The 20,402-nt window shown below is 36.0% G+C and overlaps 1 protein-coding gene across 3 annotated transcripts in view; it reads left to right on the plus strand.

Annotated features, from left to right (window-relative positions):
• The window catches only part of ANGPT1 (angiopoietin 1), a 245,133-nt gene that overhangs the window by 151,128 nt on the left and 73,603 nt on the right, over positions 1-20,402 (plus strand). For all 3 annotated transcript variants that reach the window (XM_032858474.1, XM_032858472.1, XM_032858473.1), the window contains one exon: positions 10,698-10,819. In XM_032858474.1, coding sequence (XP_032714365.1) covers positions 10,698-10,819 — 122 coding nt within the window. The remainder of the gene's footprint in view (positions 1-10,697; positions 10,820-20,402) is intronic.

A 20,402-nucleotide genomic window follows, 5' to 3' on the forward strand; every position in this document is an offset into this window, starting at 1 on the left:
TATTTGGGCACGCATCAACTCAAGTTGATCAGTGCTTAGCTGAACGTGGTTAGGGATAGTCTACTGTGTGAGCTAAGGGAAAGGTCTGAACAGAGGAGATGCAGAAGCAAAGCAAGGAAATTACTTGATTGACTGTAGCCTCAGCAGTTGCCTTATTTGGGGGATCCTTGTTGGCTGTAATTGATTGTTCCTAACTTTCATTTTCTGGGATTGAAGTGCACTGACTCTGGCTGAGGCTTTGATTTACTTCTATAGGTTACCAAGGCATTAGAGCCATCTCAGTTTAAGGGCCTCCTTGTTTAAATATTTTAGCAACATAAATTCAAAAACAAGATGCAACCTTATCTCTGCTTTATTTTATTTCTGTTAATAGCATCATAGATCATAAAATGATATTTAAAGATAAAGAACAATGACCGTTTATATGGACAGAGAATTATATGTTACACAGACAACTTTCCCAGATACAAATGATTTTTATGAAAACCATTTAAAGCAGAGAGGTCAGAAAAGTTTGAGCAGTTTTCCCATATTGATACAGCTAGTCAATTGAATCTGGCATTCAAATGGAGGCATTCTCATTTCTTTCCTTTTCTATCCCTCTTGATTAGCAATGCTAATCATTAAAATAAATAAGAACTTAAATGAGGATTACACTGGAGCAGTAAATCACATGGCTTTGGCAAATATTTTTTGCTACACACCATCATCAATAACCACAGGCGAAGGGGAAGAGAAGACTACGTATTATAACTAAAAAGTTTGAAACTTTACTTAATCACTTATCATCATACCAGGCAAGCTTGGTCTTCTGCACATATTGACTTCTGGTAGTATAAATAATGTGAGTGTATTTTCTCTTGTTTTTGTAAGAACAGAATACTCACCATCTTCTACATAGAATTCTATATATTCAAAAACTGGAACAGCACAATTAATACTACCATACCTGAGTGAACATTTGAAATTTTTATGTATTTATGTTACAAGTTTTAATGACCTACCTGGCAGGGCTTTGTTTTTTTCTACCCCCCAAATCCTTTTTTCTTTTTTTTTTTTTTGTAAGAGATAACAACTTGTTCTACATCTATAAGGTTAAGAAATATGTACTTTATGGAAAATGGTAGAGAAAATTCATAGGAAAAAAAAAAAAAAACCTTCTCTCAATGGGGAACAGCTAAAACTAAATACTCCTTAAAGGCCAAAGAAAGTTTATTGGATGCACCAAGAAGAATTTTAAGATAGCTAAAACCTAGAAAACATCTAAAAAAATCACAGATCTAACTGAACTGGCAATGAGAGGGAGGTAGAGAAGGAAGACAGTGGCTCAGACCAGCTATGTCCTACCTTAAGAAGTAAATCCTGGGTGTTCTTTTCATCTTTATCTTAATGTCTTCCAACTGTCTATGCTGTCTGTTAATCTGTGTTGCTCCAAAACATTTTCATGTGAATGTATATACACGTGATGTTTAGTTAAACCTTTGCAAGAGAACACGTTCTACTTAGACATAACCACTCTAGTTCACTCAAGTACAGATGCAGGAACAAGGGACAAAATGAATTTTAAGTTATCCCTTAATCTAAATGCACTCTATTCTTATATATTAAGTATTTTTGTAAAGAAAGACCAGTAGATCCTTTTGTGCTATGAAAGCCTGCCCCATAGGTTTTTGCTCCCATATTACTCCTACTTTGTTTCACACAGGGATGTGTTGCTTTTCCTAAACTGAATTCAGGTTCTCAGTTATTTTAGGAACTTAGAACAATGGATTTGCAATACATTTCCATGTGCTAATTTTACATGATGATGTTATAAAGATAAGTAACTTATTTCTTTCTGGTCCTCTCTCTAGACCTTCTAGACTTGAATTTAACAAAAGATGGCAGAAACATTGTTTTACTGCAATGCCATTTTAAAATACTTGTGTGTTCAATAACCATCATAATCAGAAAAGAAACAGATAATGAGCACATCTAAATAACCCTGCTAGACAAGGCACTGAGAGTCAGGCGCCAGCACCATGCCCATACCTTCCTCCTTAGTCTCACTTGTGGTGTTTTTCTCACTCTGTTATCAGTTGGTGCCAAAATGTTCTTTACTTCCAGTTCCTCTTTCCGAGTGTGCACTATAAAGGGGTTAGATACAAACATTATTCATGTCCCTTCCTTCCTGTAAGTCCATTTCTGGCTTCTACCACAGGCCAGTTTTGATTAGAGGTGCACTAGTAGACAAACTACATTAAAATCCATCTCTAATAATTAGTGTTCAGCTCTGTTCTAAGCAATTTTACAAATGTTAACTATTTAATAATTTAATAAAACTCTTAGAGGGTAGGTACTATCATCATCCCTCATTTAAAGATATGAAAACTGAAATCTAGAGAGGAGAAACAACTTGTCCTGGGTGAGACAACTAATAGTAAATGTTAGAGCAGAGATTTGACCTCTGGAAGTCTGACATCAGAGTCTACATGCTTTCTATACTGGCTCTCTTTATCCTCCTGCCTTTCTCAGGATTCCTTTCTCTATTTAGGGCTGTAGACACTAAAAGGGTCCAGGCAGAAGGTAAGATGGAAATTAGATAGAACAAAAGTAATGTGAACCTAATAGTAACGCCTGAATGTTTTCTATAAATGATAAAGTCGCTGCTGCTGTTGCTGTTGTGCCGATGGTACCATCAGCTGTCATCATGTTACCATGTACCTGGAAGTCATCTTGTGTAATCCTAGAATCCCGTTGTCCTTACCACTTGCTGACTGTGTAACTATGGGGTAGTTCCTTAGACACTTGGGCTGAGTTTCCCCCAATTTCCAATTATTTATATAGAAACCATTGTGTTAGGAATGGAATTTAACCAAATCTTAAAAGGTAAATTTTGGGTATCTCCTTGCTGCAAGAGATTTTAATAGGTACAGTATAGAATACAGCCATAAGTAAAGCAATCCTTATCCTCAGCGAGCTAAATTGAATTAATGTGGCAAAACTTGTTTAAACCATTTCTATCTTAACTTTCCATCAAGTTAATTAGCTGTGGAGCCTTTTCATATATCCATAAGAAATGCATCCTTCCAATCTCCTACTGTGGGTGTTTCATTGAGCAATGGCTCCAGCTGCTATGCTTTGAAATCACTGTGTAGTGCAGAGGGCACAATTCCCAGTGGCCACTCGTAGCCAGTGACATATTGTGGTAGTGATACTTAGTCATTCCTGCTCCTGGAAACTGTTAGAATCCACTGACACATGACTTTGGCTAAGGGCTCTCCTTTAGCCTTGCTAACTTTCTCACAACTTCCCTGGAGGCTAAGACTTTCACTCAATCTCCTTTCCTTCCCTTTCTTCTTTACTGTGATTAGAACTGCATTCTAGCCAGATCGTAGTCCTAGACCACTCTGTCTTCTTCCCAATTTTCCCTTAAATTGGGTATTTCCCCTAATAAATGTCTTGCATATCTAATCTCATTTTATCATCTGCTTCTCAGAGGTTATGAACTATCACACCTGTTATTTGGACTTCAATTGGACAATTACAACCTTAAGCCAGTTCAGGAACAGTTTAATCAATGAGCATCAATCTCTAGACCGAAATAGATTTGAAAGGGCAGCTCTCAAAGTTGAGCCACTGGATCTCTTTAACTTGAAGAGAGAAGAGCTGAATAAATATTTAACCTTGGCATAGTTAAAATGGCAGTAAAATAAATTTGTTAATGGGTCATCCAAAGAAAATATCACGGTAATTAACTTTCTCACAAGGTCTGGAAAAAGTGTTTGATGACCCATTCAGAGAGGTCTCCGTGAACTATGACCCACAGGTCAAATTTGAATTGCAATCTCTTTTTGTAAATAAAGTTTTTATTGAACACAGCTATGCTCATTCATTTATATGTTGTGTATGGCTGCTTTCCCAATAAAAAGGTAGAGTTGAGTAGTTATACCAGAAAACATATGGCCCACCAATCTATCTACAATCTGGCCCTTTATAGAAAAAGCTGACCAACACTTGTACTAGGATGCAGACTTCAAGAGAGCAGGGATTTTGTCTGCCTTGTTCACTGCTCTATCCTTAGAATTTGGCACACAGTAAGCTCTTAATAAATCCTTGTCAAATGATTCCATGAACTAATATTATTAGATGTTTAATTTCTGTAGATTTTAGCCCGATGCTCCCAAGACCAAAGGTAACATCCTAAAGGTTGTATATTGATTGTTACGTATACCAATAAATAACTGATGGGTCAGAGTCGGACTTTGAACAGAAACACTCCGCTGCAAAGTTGTTCTGACCAACTAAGAACATTAGATGACAGTGTATTCTCTGTACTCGAAGGAGCAAGAGAAATTTGGCCACTTTCTTGCTTCATAGTGCTAGTTTAATGTTGGAGTGGAGAAGGAAGTTGGATGTCATTAGCTGCAACAAGCAGATGGCATGGTGATAAAAAGAAACCATTTTGATAGCAGTTGTTATTGACTGAAGGCAGGTTCCCAGAGAGAAGCTGCTTGTGTATAGCTACACGAGCCTATAGGAAAGAAGTCAGACTCAGTGACAGACTACCTGGGTTCCCACCTGACTCCTCTTGGATTAGCTCTGTAATGTAAGTTTTGTCTCTACTAAACTCCATAACCCAATTAGATTTTCATGTTATAAATATAATATATATGTATATATATGTATATAATATAAATAAAATACTAATATTACATACAATAATTATGTACTATTAATTCTATAACATTATCATGATTAAGAGTAACAGTAATTCTCTCAGATTACCTAACTTTCACATTCAGATTTCCTCAATTGTTCTACCCAAAATTTTATAGACATTTTAGTTTTTAAGACATAATAGTCCCTTTTAAGTTAGAGCAATCCTCCAATTTTTTTTTTCTTGAGGTTTTTAAGAAACTGGACCAATTGTTTTTGTATACTGTCCCATATTCCTGAACTTTTTTGAGTATTTCCTTCTGACGTATTTTAATTTACTCATTCCTCATGGTTTTTCTTTAACTAGAATTGTAAGGGCTCAATTAGATTGACTTGAACATGGTGGTGGGAGTACTTTATAAAATTACTCATTTCCTACTACATCTCATCAGGAAGCACAAAATGCCAGCTTGCCATACTCTCAGTGATGCTTTTAATCCCCCTTTGATATTTTACTTATTTATTTATTTGTTTGTTTGATTGTGTGTGAGAGAGAGAGTGCATGTGAGCCAGGGGAGGAGCAGAGGGTGGGGGCAAAGAGACCTGGAACTGAGCATGGATACAACTTGGTATCCATGTGGGGGTTAGGGGGCTGATCCCATGACCCTGAGATCATGACCTGAGCCAAAATCAAGAGTCAGACACTTAACTGACTGAGCCATCCATTCACCCTCTCAGTGACACTGTTTTAACTCGGTTAGGATATAAGCCTCTACGTCTCCCTCTTACTTGTCCACCTTCCTCTTGGAAATTAACCTGGAATGTGATACTTTGTCACACTGCCCATCACTGACCAAATAAATTATTTCATCAACTTTGTAAAATGGTGATCTTCTGATTCTTTGAACACATAGCAGCCTTTATTTTTCTGTAAAACTCTAATTGCCAAGGCATCATACCTTGTGTTATATTTTTCATTTGAAAAGCATAATTAAAGTAAAAGGAAGTATAAACTACAAACAAGGATGATTTCAAAGTTAATAAGCTGGTGAAAAAGTTTCTTTTGAGGGAGATTTTCCTTTTAAGGAAGATCAGAGGCACTCTTTAAATTATTAAAGGGAAGCTGGTAGAAATTCTCTACCTCACTTAGTTTGAGAAACTAGTCATTTTTATGTTTAAATTTTAATTTATTTCTTTAAGATTTATTTATTTATTTGAGAGACAGAAGGGTAGAGGCAGGAGGAAAGGGAGAGAAAGTCTTAAGCAGACTCCACAATGAGCATGGAGCCCATATGGGGCTCAATCTCACAACCCTGAAATCATGTCCTAAGCCGAAACCAAGAGTTGGAGGCTTCAACAACTGCACCATCCAAGTACCCCAACTTTAGTTTTTTTTTAATTAAGACTAACATTTTAGAGTCTATAAATCCTCAGTTTCATGTTTTATGTCTTCCTTACTCTGTGCTTTATGCTGAAAAATTTAAGTTTGAAATGGTTCCTTGGGAGCTTTTTTCACATACTCTTTGCTCTCCTTTTTTTCTTTTTTGCTTCCTCCCCTTCCCTTCCCTCCCCTTCCCTTCCCTTCCCTCCCCTTCCATTCCCTTCCCTTCCCTACCCTTCCCTTCCCTTCCCTTCCCTCCCCTCCCCTCCCCTTCCCTTCCCTTCCCTCCCCTCCCCTTCCCTCCCCTCCCCTTCCCTCCCCTCCCCTTCCCTTCCCTCCCCTTCCCTTCCCTTCCCTTCCCTTTCCTTCACTTCCCTTCCTTTCCTCTCCCTCCCTCCTTCCTTCCCTTCACTCCTTTTCTTTTCCTTTCCTTTCCTTTCCTTTCTAGTTCATTTGTTTGTTCTCTCTCTCTCTCTCTCAGAGATGTGCTTTGGAATATGTTTAGGCTAAAGAATAAAATTCCTTTTGTCATTTTAATGGAACACTTAGATTATTGCTAAGCAGCAAGTTTCATAGACACATGGCAAGAAAGTGGTCAGTTTATCATAGTTTCCTGTACAGTTCTCTCAGTTCTTCATTTTTATTTATTTATTTATTTTTAAAATTTTTTTTAAAGGTTTTATTTATTTATTTGACAGACAAGTAGGCAGAGAGGGAGACAGAGAGAGGAGGAAGCAGGCCCCCCGCTGAGCAGAGAGCCCGATGCGGGGCTCGATCCCAGGATCCTGAGACCTCATGACCTGAGCTGAGGGCAGAGGCTTTAACCCACTGAGCCACCCACGCGCCCGATCAGTTCTTCATTTTTAAACTTCAGGCCTATTTTAATACAACAGCAGAGAGATAATTGAAATAAAGCAGCTATTTAGACAAGGTGATGGAGAAAGAAGAGAAAGATTCGACGTTTGTGTACAAAAGTGGCCAGAGATGACCTCACACTGATGCTGGACTAAATGAGATTTTGGATTTGTCTCCTTCCTTTTCCCACATTCAGATGCTGCTTTAGAGTTAGATTTTTAGATTGTTATCACTGAAGTCCCACTTAACCTTCACCTGGCCTGCTACCTTATCTCTGACAGTGACCCAACTTGAAAAATAACTCACTGTCCATTGTCTAGCATATCATTCAACAATTAACTCTGTGTCATTGTGGACTCCATGCTGAGCATTGGCAATTTGGAGAGCTCCATCTGGAAGAGGCAGGACTCTGTGCAACTGAAATCCTCATGGGGTAGAGAAACAGCACATGAGTGAACAGACAGGATGATTTCCAATAGTGATGATTTTTTAAAAAGATTTTATTTATTTATTTATTTGACACAGAGAGAAAGAGAGATCACAAGTAGGCAAAGAGGCAGGTAAAGGGGAAGAGGTAGGCAGGCTCCCTGCTGAGCAGAAAGCCCAATGCGGAGCTCGGTTCCAGGACCCTAGGATCATGATCTAAGCCGAAGACAGAGGCCTAACCAATTGTGCCACATGGGCAACCCCAATAGTGATGATTTTTTAAAGACAATACAACAGGATGACTTGATGGAGGATAGTGAGGAGTTATATTACAGACAGTGACCAGGAAGGGCCTCCCTATGCAAGAATTGAGTAAGAAATCACCCATGCATCTGGCAAGGTATGGGCAACTACAAGTGCAAAGGTCCTGAGGTAGAAATGAATTTGGCATGTTGGGGTGGCACAAAAGGAGGACAGTGTGATTAGAGCATAATAAACAAGGACTAGAGTGGCAGGATGAGATCTGAGAAGTAAGCAGGGTTCTGATCATGTAGGACCTTGTTGACCAGGCTAAGAACTTTGGAATTTGTTCTGACTGCCAAGAGAAGCCATTAGCATTTTTAATATTGGTGATGTCATATGGGGTTTGTATTTCATTTTTTAAAGATTTATTTATTTGAGAAAGAGAGAGCATGAGCAGGGAGAGGGGCAGAGAGAAAGAATCTCAAGCAGACTCCCCACTGAGTAGGGAGCTGAGGCAGGGCTGGATCCCTTGACCCTGAGATCATGATCTGAGATGAAATCGAGAGTGGATTGCTCAACCAACTGAGCTACCCAGGAGCCTGTGATTTATGTTTTTAGAAAGATCATTCTGGTGTTATGTAGCAAACAGACTGGAGGTAGGACAAAGTGGAGAAAAATTAGGAGCTGTTGTAGTCTCTGAACTTAGATATAAACAGCTTCAATTTCAATTTTAGATAGTTCCATTCTGTTCTCAGTATTCTCTCATTTTCTTCTCAGACATGGAGAAGAACAGTTTTTGTTCTTTGTAAAATAAAAATTTTGATATTTGAGGATCTCAGAAAGTGTGATGAGAGAGTGTGATAAATAAGAGAGAAAACAGATTTAGTTTAACTGCTTATAATATGCCCGATTCAGTGAGACAAAATACCTTTTGTTCATTCAATCAATACTGAGTGTCTTCTCTGTGCCAAGCACTATTCTCAGTGTCACCAAAAGATCCAGATGCCTCATGCCCTATTTAATTATTTTATGAATTGTAATTCTAGTTAATAAACAAACAAAAAACTTCCCTGGACAAAAAAGTATGTTTAACAGTTCAAAGTCACCTCTTGTGTATCCCTAATCTTTATGTTCTCTACCATTTTGTCTTCTGAGCGATTCCTAATTCTGTCTTCAAATCCCAGTTCCTCTTGCTCCTGTTTTTCCTCAAAAGAAGTGATTCAAAATAGGAAAATATTTTTTAAATCTCTAAAGCACTCCACAAATCTAAGTATTGATTATTAGTAGTAACTTTTAGACTGTTTTTCAGATCTTTATTTATGACAATTGTAAAAATGAATCCTAGAACCTTAAAATGTTCTTAAAGCACTAATGCCCCATCTCATCATTCTGTCCCCCACTCCTTCACCCTCTGCCTCACACCCCTCCAACAGGGTTGAGACTTGGGTGACAAGTCACACAAAACTAAATAATACATGTGCAGAAGCAGATCCTATATTTATTTTAAAATTATGCTGTGTTCAATATGGATTATTTTGCCCTAATTTTGATCTTTTAAGATGTTGCAATAAAATATTATAATATTTTTAATATTATATTTTAATTTATTATTTTATATAATTATTTTATTTATACATTTATATACTTGTATAAGTATATAAATACATAAATGTAAATAACATAATTTAATTTAATAGTAATAAAATAAAATATATTTAAAATATAATATTTTTGACGCCTCCTTAAATTTTGCAATTGAGACAATTTCCTCTCTCATCTCACCCTAGCCCTTGTCCTGGTTGCTTGAAAATACATCCCCTTCCCCTACAGCCTCTTGTAATCCAAGTCCAGCCCTAGTCATATCAGTGTGTTTTGAAAAGGTATGTGCATCTGATATAATCCGAGGTTTCGACATGCTGCAGAAAAGGAGGAAAGCTCTAATGACGTCATTTTTAGAGGGGGACTTTAGATTGATATTGACTCTCCAGAAAGTTTTCCAGCTCTCTTTCAATAAGTAGTTCTAAGAAAAGTGTGGTGGTATAGAAGTTTTCAAACGACGTAGGAATCTTTAAAGCTAATTACACTTTTGTCCTTGCCCTTTTCACCTCCCTTAAAGAAGAGCAAGGTAGAGGGTAGATAGAACAGAGGCAGGGAGAAACAAAGACATTGGACAGTTTGAAGGTATCTCTCAGATTACAGTTTGCAATGTTTGCTTGGAGGTTTGGATTCATGGCTCACAGACTCATGTTGTATTAAAGCCTGGCCAGCATCATGAGTCTTCATGATTCAAGATTAGTTGCACATTTATAGCTTCTAGAGCACCCAATGTAGCGCAGTTGAAAGGATAACTACAATCTGTCTTCAGTGAGATCTGGGTTCCTGGTCACTTTGTTTCCTCAGATTAAGAACCAAGACAGTCTAACTAACCCTTTTAGTTTTTGGTATAGAGCATTAAAATTGAGTCACACTGTCTGGGTTCAAAAACCCGGTTCTTCCCTTGGTTCCTGTGTGGATTTTGGCCTCTGTCTAATCTCCATTTCTTCATTTATAAAGTGATGGTAGCAATTCCTCCATTAACATGTGCCCATGTCTGTGAAATGATATGATATCTGGAAGGGCTGGTGTGACCTAATATGATAGGTATTCAATAACTCTGTGGTCATGAATCTGCCTAAACTATGTCAAGAGTTGTTTGCACATTTATAATTGATTTTTGTAAGGTGAGGGATCAAAGTGAGCATATTTTACTTGCCTGTTAGTTATTAGTTATATACAATATCAAAGACCTTGTACTGCTTCCTACTCAGAGATAACATGTATAGAATATCAATATTGGGGATAATGCATACATAAAACAACTAGCAGAGTAGAATATCTTAGGGATTCAAGACATGAAAATTTAAATATGAAAATGGATTTAACAACTCAATTTTCTCATTCAGTTGCAACCTCAGCCTCAAATAAATGGCATGTTTAAGATCCATTGCAAAGCTCTACATTCTAATTAGTAGAATGTAGGCCATTTAATTAATTATTCCAGAAGAAATACTATTTTAAAAGAAAACACAGCTAAATTAAAAAAAAAAACAAAAATTCTTTTCACTCTTTGTGATTAAAGTTTGAAATGTTTTTATCTTTTATCTTTTATCTTGAGGTACTAAATCAAACTTCTCGACTTGAAATACAACTGCTAGAGAATTCATTATCGACATACAAGCTAGAGAAGCAGCTTCTTCAACAGACAAATGAAATCCTAAAGATTCATGAGAAAAACAGGTGAGGCTTGTCGTATTCCAATTATTTACATATGTACTTATTTTTATCGCTTACCTCTCTGTCAGCTCTTAAAATATTGAAGTGGTTTGTAAAAAAAAAAGGGAACTATAGAGACAATTTAATATGATACAAATAATACAATTGCTTACACTCTTGAAGTATATGCTTTTTAAAAAACTTTTAACACTAATTTATCTAATATTTAGTTGTTCGAATCCCACCATATCTATAAGAATTGATTCTGAGAATAAATTCAGTGACACAAAATATTGACATATTGACATATTGCTATAGAATGACATCTATAGCAATAAAGAAAAAAATAATCTCTGAAACTCTGTAACTTGAATTGTCACTCTATCTGCCCTTAAGCTTCTACAGAGCTACGAGATTGTTGAATTCAAAGATCTTGCACCAGAGAAACAAATTTTATTTTTCCCCGAAAATTATTTACCTGTAAAGCTGATTCAGGAGTTGCTCACCAACCCCTTTCCCACATTTAAAGACGTTTACTCTGGATAAAATAAATTTCTTTGTTTAGTTTTATGGCTGTGTTTTATAAACTATGAATCATCTCAGGTAAGTGAAGTGGGACTTAGAGATCTTGAGATGATATATGGACTATATCATTTTGAAGTCTTGACATTCATGATGGCCAATTCAGTCAAAGCACTGGCCTCTGTAGGAGAAATGTATTGCTTATTAACTGACCCCTGGCCATTGGGACGGCTTGAAGCAGTTCCATTTCTTATACATTACATGGATTTAAAGAGCATTGTGTTGCTAGAAACTAGTTAAATACCTTATGTCATTGGAACTGGAGTTTCCACCATATTCCAAACCAGGAAGGCACAAAGAGGACTTCTAGTGCTCTTTATAAATGAGGGGACAGACTCGGTAGAAGTGAGTGATTTGTCCCAGGTCACACAGCTTGCTAGTGGTACAACTGGGAATATAACCCAGGCTTCCTTCATCCTAGTCTTGCTCTTTGCACTGTAGCACATCATCTCTCAATACTACTATCTGTAACCTAAAAGGATTCCCCAACTTTACACTAAAAGTGGCCCTTAATGACAGCAATTATAATGAAGCTTTTCCATGAAGAAGATAAACCTGGCTGTTGATTTAGAGTCTGAAAGGGGTCATGCATGTTCTATGACTTGTATTTCTAAGTTTTACATTTATTTATCTTTGTACTGTGTCATGGGGTAAACTGTATAACTATAAATAAACTTGACAGGACTTGACCCTGAACTGGTTGCATAACGAAATGTTTTGGAATTGAAAATCCTGCTGAAAAGTACCATTTATCCTACTGCTGTTTCACAGTAACCAGACATATACATGGAGCAGGTATACTTTACATCAACCATCCCTTGGTTTTCGGATCCCACCATGCTTTAACACTGGTGCTAAAAGTGAACCCCTTTACAGTTATATATTTCAAGATGCTATTGTGAAAGCCCTGTCAAGGAATAAATAAGTAAAATATTGTCAACTTTGCCTTATTTTTTAGATTGTTTGTTTTCATAATTACCTAAATAACACACACTTATTGGAGAAAAAGGAGAAAGTAACAAAATTAAACTAAAAATCACAATCCCGTCACATTAAGAAAGCTGCAGGTGTCACTGTGTATTATATATAAATATATTTTTTATGGAAAGCTGTGTCATGCTATCCAAACTGTTCTGCAGCCTGCCTTCTTTGGAAATAGATATCATTTCTCATGAATAAATACCCTTCTAATATCGTTCTGAATAATTGCGTGGTATTTCATTTTAAGGTATAACCTAGAGTGGTTTCAGTCTCTAAGTATGTTACCACGTATGATTTATCTTTTAAAAAGTTGTCAGCATGAATCTACATTCTTCAGTTCTTCCCCTGCTGATATGTGTATTATCTCTTGGTCCACATCTGACACTTGAGCTGTCAGGATATCATAAAAAACCTGGGAGGACTGAAAGGTCTCACTCTTAACTACAAAAACAAATGCGGTCCTTAAGCGTCACGTGTACTCAGCTTGCTCTCCCTCGCTCTCTCTCTTTCCCGCCATGTCTGTCTTTCTTTCTCTTTGCCTCCTTCCTTGTCATATTCATTCTTTCTTTTGTTTTCTTTCTTCCTTCTCTTTCTTTTTTTTTTTTTAATATAGCCCCTCTACCTTATTTTGTGATCATTTTGGTTTTTTTTGGTTTTCCATCATAATTCTTGATATGACACCTAGTACCATTTCTACTATGGAATTCTCACCATGAAATTGTTTGTTTGTTTAAGGGAAACTCTTAAAAGTTGCTCTCTCTGTTCCATCGGTAAAGCTGAGCGAAGGTTCACACCCTCAAAAGAGCTCTGTCAAGCAGGTCAAGTAGAGAAGTCTTCTCTGTGTGCCATGGCCATTCAGAGGCATCTCATTTCTAATCCCAGCACATACATGCCTCCTGTTGATGAATTTTTTTTCCTTTATTAAGTTATAATTTCTAAGGAAAATTCAGGTCTCTGTGTATACAAGTCACGATGCTTATTGTTAGTGGTAATTTTTTCAGAGTTCTAACAATTCCCTTTGCCAGAAACATAGGTATTTTACAAAGACTTCAGGGATTTATGTTTCAACTTGAAATTTATCTCTGTGCTTACACTGACAAAAACTTACACGCATCTTTCACTTGTCCTCTACACTCCTTTCTTTTTTGATGCTCAAGTGTAGCATTACTTCAACAGTGGTTTCTGGGGGTATTTTTCGATCAACATGCTGTATCTCCTGACATTGCTGTATCTTTGTAGTTATCTGTGTCTTCCTGTGGAAGGGTCTGATGTGTTTAATGAAGTGTTGGTGGAACATTTATTCTTTAACCAGGCATATTCTTCTATGAACCACTTAGAAAAAAGTGTTTTACTTTACAAAAAAAAAAAAAAAAAAAGAATATCCTTTTGTGATGTACAGCATACTTACCCTAATCTTTATTGTTATTGTTTACTTCCATATATGAAATGGAATTCAGGAACTCTGCCAAGCACTTTCTAGAGCAACAAAGAAATCCACCCCCACCCCCCACCCAATAGCATTTAAGTGGATAGAAAGTCAAAGTCAAACACCAAACTGTTTATATATATTTTTAAAGAAGTGTATTGATTATCCCTACCTGTTCCTTAAATGAACCTTAATCCTCCAAATGTAGCAAGAAGCTATTTCTACATTTAGGCATCTCTGAAATGTAGGAACAACATGCCTTTAGTTGGCCAGGTCTGGTTTGGATCAGCTAATACACTTTGCAAAGGGGATTATCTAAATTAAGCTTTGCTTCCTCCCCATGGAATGTCAGGGGTTGAGTCTGGGTGTGTGATTTACCAGCTTTGAGTATGATGGGGCCTCAGCTGCCAAGTCGGTGAGCTGGCCCTTAGGAGGGTCCACCACTTCTTTGGCAGAACAAGGAGGAATATTTTAGAGACAGGATTCTACTACACAATCATGCTGAGAGGTCCTGCTGATTTACATCCTGACAAATTAAATGCATCACTTGCAGGGTTGAAAAAGGATTTGGGGCCTCATTAGATTCACCTCTTTATCCCCTAAATGGCCAAAGGCACAAAGCAAGAATAGGATTAGCAACATTTACTCTACCGTTTGTTTTCCTAACAATCTAGTGGGGGGTGACTCCGAGAAGCTTCCAGTTTGCTTTCTTTAGGAAATGCTTTTTGTTCTTTTTTTTCTTTTGTTGGATACTATCCTCATGTCAAAATGGTTTCATTTCTTATCTCAAGGTAGAGCACTTGGAAGTATAAGATCAGTATTTGGCCCACGTAATTGAAATTATCAACCAAGATCCCAAGAAATGGGAAGTATTAATATTTACCTTGCACATAGGCACATGGATCACAAAGTGGAACATGTAATTGTCAACTTTTATTAGATTCTTTGGGTATGTTTCCTGCCGGGTCAGCTCAAGACAATAGAAAAAAGGAGAGGGACAGGGAAAGATGTTATAATGCAAATCCCTTGAGTTGAATCTTTTCATCTAAAAGTTTGGTGAACTGATCAAGGCACCTGCCCATCTCTGACTTAACCCCAGCATTTCCCAAGGTGGGGGCACAGCTGGGTGAAAAAATACTCCAGAAGAAATTCTGCCTCAACAGGGTATACAGGAAGGGAAGTGAGCATCTTACATATACAAAGATGGAACACTTGGGATTTCCTGATACTTGGGTTGAATATGTCACGTGAAGATTAGGGAAATTTTCAGTAAGGCCATTCAGAGGGAAGTGAAACTACATATGTGATGGCCACTTCAATGTAGTTTTATCAAAACTGTCTGCTACCTGCCTACCTAATATTAGGTAAACACGTATGCCAGGTGCCTTGCATACATTACTGCTAATCCTCCAACCAATCCTGCAGAGTATCTATTCTTATTCCTATTTCATGTATAAAGAAAATGAAATTCACAAAGTTCGAGTTTACTCGTCCATGACCAAAAAGCTAGTTTATGGCAAAATTAGGGTTCAAGTCCATAATGATTCTCTGTCTTAATTATTATAAAAATATTTTTCCAGTGTGATGTAGTCTCAAGATTAATTGATGTGGCTGTCAAGTTATCCTCTTAACACAAACAAACAGAAGTTTGAAGAAAGGGGTCGGCCAGTTGTTTTTGGCCTGTTCCTATATAGATCATTATTTATTCCTGCTAATACTGGGGTAGGAAATATAAACTATTTATTTTACCTTGGGAATTCACTGAGGTTTTTTGACAAGCCTCATCTATCTTCTAGCTGAAGTTTATGGGAAGTTATTAAGTTAATTAATTTTAACTGATCAAAATTTGTATAATTTCAAGATACTAAATTATACCTTACAAACAAATTATTATAGTGGTAACATAGAAATATTGATTTTTAATAATTAAGATGCCTAAAGAAATGAAAAGTTAAATCACAGTCATTAAATTAACTTTCTTTTCCACTTGAAAAGTTCTTTACAAAATGCTAAAGTGAAATCCTGCTACCTGCTAGCATTAGATTAGTTATTATATTATTAGTTATTATGTTAGTTGTGTATAGTAGGGATAAATAGTTTTTAAATTTACAGTATTCTTTTCTATACTTTGAAAATGGAATACCTGCAGACTGATTTAAAAGAACATTTTTTCTTCTCCTGTATTTTAAAAATAAATTTAATGACATATAGCATTTTTAAATTTCAATTTCATTAATCTTAGGATTTTAGACTGGAAAAGATTATGCTGAGTGAAATAAATCAAACAGAGAATTCCAAATCAAACTAAAAATCTAAGGGTAATCTTATTTTTTTCCTTTCCCTGATTCCTCACAACTCACAGTGACTGTTGAGGCTGTCAGTTCCATCTCCTAAATACTTTCTCAATCTGTCCTGTTCATTTTATTTCCACTATGTCTTAGGTCAAACTCCCATTAATTCTTATCTCAGCCATTGCAGTGACCTCTGTGCTTTAAGCCCCATGTCTCTCAAATTGATCATCCAGAGCTCTGCCAAAGTCTTCTTTTTAAAATGCAAGTCAGATTATTTTTTCACTTTTGTGTATGTCCCCAACACTAATTCAGCCCCACTTTTCAATCTCTTGACAGCATCTGCCTAATCCCCAAATGTTTCTCTGTAACTAACTCAAGAAAGTTCAAGTCTTTTAAGCATTGAACACAGTCAGTGATCATTATAATCCTAATTTGGTAGCCTTACTTATACAAGTCTTCTTATATTTTAGAAAGTATAGTGTGATAGCTAAGAACATGAGTTCTGACTCATGTTCAGTTCTTCCTAGAGTTCAGACTGCCTAGGGTTTACTTTTCCCTTATCCTGCTATAACCAGCTCTGTGACTTTGGAGTAGTGCCTGGAGTTTATGTGAGGATTAATTGAGTTAATGCATGTAAAATACTGAAAACAGTGCCCAACACACATAACAAGTGTTTAATCATGCTAGTTGTTCGTATCACACTGAACACTTGACGTTGTTTCAGGCATATTTGATGTTTGACTTGTCTGAAATGCCCTGTAGTTCTTTATTCAACTGACAAACTCCCATTCACCCTTCAAAACTCAGTGCAGATGTTAACCGCTCTAAGAAACTTTTTCTGACTCTGCCCAATAGATTTAGTCATTACCACTTATATGATAATACTGTACGTCTTTGTCCCCATTGTTTTATTTATCCCATCACATTCTAATATGTATGTGTGCTTCTGAGTGTTCTGTGTGTGTTTATGTGTGTGTGTGTGTGTGTGTGTGTGTGTGTGTGTTTATCTATTTCTCTACTATTGGACTGTGACCTTCTGGAACACAGAGACTGTGTTTTATTTATCTTTGTCTTCATGCTCCCAGGCACAATTCTCTACACATTGTATATATAGTATTAAGTGCTTTTTGAATGTTGAATGAATGATGAACTGGCAAATGTCCCAGAAGCTCTATCCCAACAAATGTCATTTATATCTGTATACACACAGACACAGACAACTGAAACATATTTTTTAATGGAAAACACAAACCACATAGTTTACATGAAATATTATAAATATATTAATTGTTCTTAAAGTAAATACAATAGAGATGGTGTTTACACTGCTATTCTGTATCCCCAAAAGCACTCTGCATCACTCCCAAGATTATCAGTTCACATTTTGAATTTCACTAATTCAGCCGAATTTAAAATTTCTAGGTAGCATCTTCCCAGACTTTTCTAGACTCATGATTACCTAACACATCTCTGATTATAAAAAAGTAACACAAACTTGATCTAAACATTAAAGTATATAAAAGTATATACAACTGTAGGACAAAGTCTTCTTAATGCCATACTCCTCCATTACCACAACCCCCTGCAGAGAATCATCATTAACAAATTGTTTGTTGCTTATTCTTCCAGACTTTTTCTATGAATATACTAAGACATATATCTGTGTAGAATGTGAATATTTGTTGTGTTTTTACACAGACACTCATTTCCAGTCACACACATGTATGAGTACATATATAATGAATGCATATTTGTATAGATTATAACTATTCTTTACATTTTGGGTTTATTTCTGTTTCATAAAAATTTATCATGGATATTTTATACATGTAACTATATACATATATCTCTCATTCCTAGGATTAGATAGATTATAATTTACAATTTATCAGAATTTTTATGTGATTATTTGTTTTCATATATATTGACAAGTTATCTCCAAATTTTATATTTCTCCCCAAGTATCCATGGGCTTTCTAATTTCCCTAAAACTTGCTAACCATTTTATTAATGTTGTCTACTTGAAAAGTTAGGTTGTACATCTTATTCACGTTTATTGACCATTTACATTTCTTCTTCTGTGACTAGCCTATTCATGGGTGTTTCTCATCTTTCTATTACGTTGTTTATCTTTGTTTTATTAACTCATATATACTCTTCAATGGACATTAAAATTTTGTCATATATGCTGCAGATATGCATTTCTGTAGTTTACCATTTATTTTGCAACTTTTTTGTAGAAGTATTACATTTTTATGTTTTAAAGTGTATATTTTTTTTTCTTTCTGGCTTCCATAGCATATTTAGTTTTTTTATTTACCCCAAACTATTAAAAAAATGTATTTGCCAATGTTTACTTGTAGTAATCTATGCTTCTGCTTCACATTTGAATTATAAAACTATTTAGCTATAAATTTTAAATTTGCTGTGTTCAAATTAGAATATCAAAGTATAAATTTAACCCGAAGTTACTATACCCTTGTTTGAAGGGCGAAAAAAATCAAGCCCTAAAACCCATATTTGCAACACATGTTGACACCTTATGTATTAAAAATAATTAAAAAATGGAAACATCTGTAAGCAGTTTCAGACAGATAAAATTGAGAAGGTTTCTATATTTTCAACATCTTCCTTGTTTAAGGTCTATCTTTACACACATATTGCTTAGGAAACTGTCACCACTGTGAATTCATTGGCTGCTATGTTAAGAACTCTATTGTGGGAAACAATTTGAAAGGGAGAGCTTTTTCTGTGAAAGTTTCAAGATGTGTTCAATGATCTGAAATATTTCCAATAAGATATATTTGAGGAGGCAGACTGTGAAAATGGGGAAACAAGTCAACCAAAAACTTCAAATAAGTTTTTGTATACACTCAATTAGAACCTTTTACTGAAGTTCAAGGCCTAGATTGTTTTGTTTATTTTATTCTTCATTAAAGTGCACCTCTGCCTCAAACTAGAAGTTAAGTGCCAAAATTTTATGCATGTCTCTTCTCAAAATATTTCCAGAAAGATGGGAAACAGGAAGTATTTGGAATCCTGTGAGAAATTCCGTCTTCAGATTTCTAACTCCATTTGTGTAGATTTAGGTACACAGTTTCATAAATTGTTGTTCCATGGAACACTAATCCTGAAAGATGCATCACGATAAAAACTGTTTATTTAATGTCAGCTTCCCAAAAACTTGAGAGTGGGACTCTAAATAGTGAACACCTGATAAAAATATACGGAATGCACTCTAGAAAACAGTGCACTGGAGCTTGGAATCAGCATCCGCATTTTGGATTATGTATTTAAGTCTAAACTAAACTTATTGCTGCAGGACATCATCAGGGAAAATATAACTACTTTCTTTGTCTATCTAATTTTAGGATGCTGGAGCTGTAATGTCCTTTAGATCAACATTTACTTGTAGGTCTCTGTATCTAGCTGAGGTGGCCTCTCCCAACTGATCTGGATAGGGAAAATGCAAGAGAACCAATAAAAGACTTCAGGACAAAATGGGATAAAATTACATTTAATGACAGAGGGGTTAAGGCAGAGTGGTGCTTAAGAAAATCTCAATTCAGATTTAAAAAAAAAAACTGGCTTGACAGACTGTAAAAGATCAATAGACTAAAATATTACAAAAGATGAGCTCCCAGAATAACCAGATGGAGAACAATTACTAAGGAGATGTTAAAGTGATTCCTTGCTCCCAGACAGAATATAAATGGGTGGAAAAACTAAGTAGAAGATATATTACACTAAATCAAAGAGGAGAGACTCTCATGCTAGTGTTCATAGCACTGGGATGTCATGGGCACATTTCTAGGCCAACAAGTTAGAAGACATGGCTTTTTATCTTGGTTCTGACACAATGAATGCATGATTTTTGGACAAGATACTTAGATTCTTATTAACTGAGGCTTGTGATATCTACTCAGTCTGTATCTCTCTATTGCTTTAAGAATCAAAGGAGATAAGGGCTTTAAAGGACTACGCAATTATGATGACATATTGCAACAAAGTGTTTAATGGAGATAGCATTTGCATTTTTTCTGGCAAGAAAGTTTTTGATTCAAACCATTTTAGAGTAATGAGAAAGAAGGTCTGACTTCCCAAGTAGTTAATAACCAATGGATGAGAAGTATCTAAGGAAAGAGAATAGTTTGCTTGTTTTTTTAAGCCAAGTATGAAGAGAAGATGGAAGTAAGGGAAGAGCAATTTTGGAGAAAATGGAAGGGCCAAGAAGAGATCAGTCTTGCCTAAAGAAGTCTAAAAAGTTACGATTAATATAATGGATATATGTTAACATTCCAAACCCTACCAGGTGTCTGTGACGTAG

This window comes from Lontra canadensis, unplaced genomic scaffold, assembly GCF_010015895.1.
Source record: "Lontra canadensis isolate GAN:19392208 unplaced genomic scaffold, GSC_riverotter_1.0 scaffold15, whole genome shotgun sequence".
Taxonomy (NCBI): domain Eukaryota; kingdom Metazoa; phylum Chordata; class Mammalia; order Carnivora; family Mustelidae; genus Lontra; species Lontra canadensis.